Source organism: Arachis ipaensis, chromosome B01 (genome assembly GCF_000816755.2).
Source record: "Arachis ipaensis cultivar K30076 chromosome B01, Araip1.1, whole genome shotgun sequence".
Lineage (NCBI taxonomy): Eukaryota > Viridiplantae > Streptophyta > Magnoliopsida > Fabales > Fabaceae > Arachis > Arachis ipaensis.
This window is the reverse complement of record NC_029785.2, coordinates 128,108,511-128,114,988: the sequence shown is the minus strand read 5'-3', so window position 1 is coordinate 128,114,988 and position 6,478 is coordinate 128,108,511. Positions and strand designations below refer to the sequence as shown.

General features: G+C 33.7%; 1 protein-coding gene across 1 annotated transcript in view; it reads right to left on the bottom strand.

Moving 5' to 3' along the window:
* The window catches only part of LOC107637764 (endo-1,3;1,4-beta-D-glucanase), a 3,008-nt gene continuing 1,524 nt past the window's right edge, over nucleotides 4,995–6,478 (bottom strand). The window contains exons 6-7 of the mRNA XM_016341100.2: nucleotides 6,033–6,133; nucleotides 4,995–5,380 (exon numbers count right to left, since the gene is read on the bottom strand). Coding sequence (XP_016196586.1) covers nucleotides 5,240–5,380; nucleotides 6,033–6,133 — 242 coding nt within the window. The 3' untranslated portion in view covers nucleotides 4,995–5,239. The remainder of the gene's footprint in view (nucleotides 5,381–6,032; nucleotides 6,134–6,478) is intronic.

The window sequence follows — 6,478 nt, the reverse complement described above, 5'->3', positions numbered from 1 at the left end:
CATAATAATTGATGATTCTGAAGATAGTGATGTTGGTTCTGCTCTAACCATATTCACTGGTAACTACGAAAACGAGTGGATCCTGGATTCTGGTGCATCATTTCACATATCACCTAACAAAGATATTTTTATTTCGTACAAAAATAGGGATGAAAGTGTCTGACTAGAACATAACCAATTAGTGTGTGTTTAGATTAAAGTTTGCAAACGAACTTTTGTATAAAATTGATTTTATAAACTTGATTGTGATAAAGAGTGAGTTGTTGTTAACGTGATTTATGTTTGATAATTTTGTATCAAAATGGATTATAATAAAATGAATGTTGTTTGGATTACATTATTCAAAATTACGTTTAGACAAAAATTAATAAAAAGGACATAAATTTATATCATTCAAATCTATATTATTTTAATATTTTTTTACTATAATTACTTTTGAAAAGAATTTAAATTTATGTATTGAAAATTAGTACTCTTTTGTTATAATTTGTTAATACTCTTCTTTAGTACTCTTTTTGTATTTAATTATATCTTTTTAATAAAATTTATATTATAAAAATTAATAATAATATTAAAAAAAGACATAAACAATGAATACTAAAAATTCTATTAAAAAAATACAATGATATACATAGGTGAACATACAAAAATTCTAAACAAAATATCCATACTATTAATAAAAAAGATAAATAAAAATTGATAAAAATAAAACTTAACAAAGAGTACTAATAATAATATTAAAAAAATATTTGTTTGTAAAGCATAGTTATGAAAAAAATTCAAAAACTCTGATGATTGTTTTTGGTATTTCTTACTGTAGATGAGATTGAATGGCAAAATTGGTAGAATGTCAATTAATTTTTTAATTTATGAAGTGAACACAAAAGCTAAACGCAAAAGCTACAATTTGTTGTTTCTGCTGAACGGGAGTTCAAACCCAAAATCATGTTCGCGTTTAGAGAAAAAAATTAGCCAAACAAAAATTACAGCGTTCAAAAAGACTAAACGCACTTCTTGTGCTTTCAACATGTTTACCAAACACGCCCTTAATTCCAGTGGTAGGTGAAGAGCAAGTCAAAATCAAATCAGATTATGGGACCAATATATTGCTTCATGCATGACATGTACTGAAACTGGACAGAAATCTAATCTCGCTGAGCGCAATAATTAAAAATGGTTACAAATTCATAGGCAAGGGAGATTTCTTGAAGATATTCAAAGGTTTGATGATGGTGATGAAAGGAAGGTTACACGGAGGGATCTACATATTGCAGAAAAGCATAGTAAACGGAAATGCTGTTGTTCTATCCTCTGAAGAGAATCATAATGATGCTACACAATTGTGGCACATGAGACTTGGTCACCTGAGTGAGAAAGGAATGTCCATACTTGCTAATAGAGGCTTGTTAAAAGGCTTGAAGGATTGCAATTTGGTTTCTGTGAAAATTGTCTTTGAAAAACAAAAACGAGAAAAGTTTAGCACTGAAAACCATAATAACAAAGGGATATTAGAGTACATCCACTCAGATGTGTGGAGTCCTGCCCTTGTCAACTCTCTAGGTGGAGCTGGATATATTCTTACACTAATTGATGATTATTCTAGAAAAGTTTGGGTTTATTTCCTGAAGAAAAAAGATGAAGTGTTTGAAAGATTCAAGCAATGGAAAGCCATGGCTGAGAAGCTAACCGGGCAGTCAACCAAGTGACGAAGAACTAACAATCGCAGAGAATTTTGTAGTCAAGAATTCATAGAGTTCTGCAGAGATAATGATATAGTGAGAGACCATATTGTACCAGGAACACCATATTGTACCTCCAGTTCTCATACCATATGTTGTTGTTGCTTTTCAGATGCAGGTTGTAACCCACTTCGGTGAGTTGCAGGATGGTGACAGAGTAGAGGATCTTTTGCTATCTCTTTGTATTTTGGTTATTATGTTGTAGTTCTCTCACTTTTTTTTTTATCATACTCTGTTGCCTTAGAGGCTTACTTTGAGAGATAGATTGTTGCTGTTTTAAATTTCAAAATTCTGTTGTATTCAGTTTGACTAGCCGGCCTAAACTCCGCAGCCTGTGACTAGTCCTCTTTTTGAATATCATACTTATATATATATCTTGTTTACTTTAATTATTACTTTGTGTATCCTGGAGCTATCTACAAAATTTTATATGTATTATGTTTTGTTCTGTTCGTACCTACGCGTTTAGTTACCGTGTGTGAATGTTTCGCGCTTTGTAATTCCGCTTTATGCGACTTTGAGCTTTTATTCCTTCATCGGGCTTCTAGTATTACTACTCCTTTCTATATATATAATATGATATGAGCTTTAGAACTGTCATGGCACTTTGTTATCCTTTGCTTTATGGCTAGAGGTAAGACTTATGGTGATAGGGTGTTACAGTATGCACGAGGGGGAAAGACTAAAAACTGTAGTCTATAGAAAAGGCAGGTTCCCCAAAAATCATTGTCAGTAGAAATGTCACTTTTGATGAGGTGGCAATGATAAATTAGAAGCAGAAATTTAAAATAGATTAGGCAGAAACATATCATGGTGTCCAAAAGCAGGTGGAGCTAGGCGTTGACAATGGAAAGATAAAGCAAAAAGAAGAAATTCGGCCCAACACTTCAAGGACTACTCAACCTGAAGAAGAACAAGTAGATGAATATGATGATAGAGTTATTGGTGAAGAAACCAGAGAAGTAGAACCATATAGTATTGCTACTGACAGAGAGAAGCGACAAATTCATACCAAAAAGATATCAAGATTCATCTTCTTCTGTATTTGACTCAGCAGAGGCATATTCTATAGCTTTCGCATTGGCTATGGCAGATGACGTGGTAGGAAATGAGCCAAACTCCTGTCATGAAGCAATTCACAGCATGGAATCAAAGCAGTGACTAACCGCAATGAAAGAGGAAATTGAGTCTCTTCATAAAAATCAGACATGGGAGCTAGTAGAATTTTCAGAGGGAAAAAGAGTAATTGGATGCAAATACGTCTTCAAAAGAAAGGAAGGGATTCCTAGAGTTGAACCGCTAAGGTTCAAGGCAAGACTGGTAGCAAAGGACTTTACTCAGAAAGAGGGTATTGACTTCAATGAAGTATTTTCTCATGTTGTGAAACATAGCTCTATTCGAGTCCTATTAGTTACTGTAAGTACGTTTGACCTGGAGCTAGAGCAACTTGATGTGAAAACAGTGGTGAGCTAGAGGAAACGATGAGTCAACCAGAAGAATTTACTGATCCTGAGAAGAAAGACCATGTTTGTTTGCTGAAGAAGTCATTGTATGGTTTAAAGCAATCCCCAAGGCAATGGAATAAGAAGTTTGATGCATTTATGATTAATATTGGTTACAACAAAAACCAATATGACAATTGCATATATTCTAAGGAGCTTCCAGATGGTTCAAGGATTTATCTGTTGATATATGTTGATGATATGCTAATAACAACTAACAATAAAGCTGAAATTAGCATGTCGAAAACCCTACTAGGAAAGAAATTTGAGATGAAGAACTTAGGCGCAGAAAGGAGAATTCTGGGAATGGAAATTTACAGGGAGAGGCATTGTAGCAGGCTATGGTTGACGCAAAAAATTATATTACAAAAGTGCTACCATGCTTCAATATGGATCGGCTTAAACCAGTTGGTACTCCATTAGTTGCTCACTTTAAGCTATCCTCAAAGGATTGTCCGAAAACTGAGAAGGACATAGAGCACATGTCTCATATACCATACTCTAGTGTTGTTGGCAGTCACATGTATGCCATAGTGTGCACTAGACCAAATATTTCACAAGCTGTAAGTGTAGTAAGCAGGTTTATGAGCAATCCGAAAGGTGCATTAGAAGGGTGTGAAATGAATTATGCGGTACTTAGGAGGTTCTACTGATGTGTGTCTGGTGCTTGATGGTGAGAGAAGACAAGGAGTTGTTAACTTTGTTGATTTTGATTATGCTGGTGACCTGGATAAAAAGAGATCATTGACAGGCTATTACTTTATAGTCTTTGCATGTACTATTAGCTGGAAGGCAATATTGCAATATATGGTGGTATTATCGACAACTAAAGCTGAGTATATGACCTTGACTGAGGCTATTAAAGAAAGTAATTGGGTACAAAGTCTTTTGGATAGCCTTGGATTAAATTCAGATGTACCAATTATACATTGTGATAGCCAAAGTGCTATTCACTTGGCTAAAAACCTAGTTTATCATGAACAGACTAAACACATTGACATCCGACTTCATTTTGTCAGAGAAATAATTAACAATAGTACTGATGCAATTCAAAAAATAGCTACAATTGACAATCGAGCAACATGATGACCAAATTGTTGTCGATTGACAAGTTTAAGCATCGCTTGAACTTGGTTAATGTTTGATCTTGGTTAATGTTTGCAGAAATCAAAGATAAATGACAATTCAAGTCAATGTGGAGAATTATTTATAATAACTTGCATTATCAATTCACCGAAAGCAAAGTGGTTGAAGCAGGTGAAATGGAGTAGTTTTTATTATTGAAGATATTAGAAATAAAATAATGGAAGGAAGGAGTGGATGTGGTTCATTGTCTTCAACTAATAATAGAGCACAATGAATTCTTATTTTTCATCAACACATAAAACACAAAAGCAACGAAGCATTTCTCTTAGCTTTGTATGTATGTGGTTTTTTAGTTTTGAATGAGTTCTCTTATAAAATAGTGAGTGTAATATTAGAGAGCGTGATAAAATTCTAAAAGTTGTGAGTGATACACATTAGAGTTTAATTATACTCTGTAGTACTCACTAGATACTACTAATTGTAGTATAAGAATGTCTTATTGTGGTACGCTATATTATAATTATCTTTAATATAATGGATATTTTTCAGAGTGTTGGCCTGTGGTTTTTTACTTCGTTCATTTTAAAGATTTTTTTACGTTAAAATATTGGTGTTACTCTATCTCTCTTCCTTAACCTATTTTATTGGCATATTGATTCCGTCACTCTCCATGTAAATTATTTGGCTTGCTTCCGCTCCGACTCTGTCTTATCCCTAACACAGTTAAGATAATTCATGAAAGCTAAAATATAGGTACATAAATGTAGCAACATGATGATGCATGTTCCACAATACACTATAATACTAAGCATTTATTTTTTATATTAAACTAGTGCTATGAGAAATGAGGAGCAGCATTGTAAATCCATTTATAAGTTTCTTCACAGAATGATGTGAGATTTAATTATTTTCTCACTTGAGATGTTTATCAAACCAGACAAGCAAATCCTGATGGGCTTCCTCTGCAGCCTTCACGGTCACTGCATCTTCGGTGTTGTACCTCACACTCCAACCATGTGATACTTTGGGAAACACTTTCACATAACTCGCAACCTGCAAGAGGAGACAGAACCAAAACATACACATATACACAAAATATCAGCTACCAAATTAGTCACCTATATATAATAAATGTTGAAATAAAAAATACACATTAAAAATAAGTTAAAAAACATTGAAAATAAGTTAAAAAACACATGTACACAAATAAAACAAAGATTTGCTGCATATAGAGAGGAGATTCATTCTTGTGTACCAGCAAATTCAAAGACCAAGAAAAACAATTACTTTCTCAATTATATTGCATGGAGAGATCCTAAGTTATAAATATTGAGAATCGAATGCCAATTCTTATCACAGAGCATTCTTATCACAGAAACTTTCCTTAGCGCGTTCTGTTGTGTAGATCATATGTTTTCAACATTCAAAAGGACAAGATAGTGACAATGATTGTTTCAGACAACAGGGAGAAAACAGAAGAGGGGTATAAAACTGAAATTTGAACAAAAACTAATTAGGGATAGATGCATCATTTCCCACTTGTTCTCACCAGTCCGAAGCCCCAAAAAGATAAATAAAGGAGAAGAAAGAACATAAAATTTTGAAACTGAAAAATACACAAAAAAGTGCCACTAGCAATAAGTCATAAAGGTAATCTGAAAATGATGGAAAATACACCACAAAAGAAATGAAAGTATCATCTCACCCCAGGTTTAGCAGCAAGCACTTCTTCAAATTGTTTTAGAAGCTCTGGAGGAGACATTTTGTCAATCTCAGCTCCAAGTACAGCAATTGGTATATCAACACCTGAAAGATCCGCCATTGACTTAGAATTCAAAGATCCCATTCGCTGCTTCCAAAAAACAGCTTGCAATTGCTCCTTGTATCTTAATGTAAACAGAAAGACCAATGACAAGTTTATCAAGTATGAATGTAATGCTGGCATTTGAAGCACACTCCATCATGATGAGTCATTTCAGGTCATTCCGACAAAAGTTTCGTCCACTCCCCAGAAGCCTTTTCAAATTTCAAGTATTCATAAAGTAGGGGTGGACAAACAAGGGTACTAAATCATGTAAGGCAGCACAAATTATTGTAAACATGCTTCAATTGATAGTATGACAAAAAAGGTTTAAATTTAAAAATCTTTCC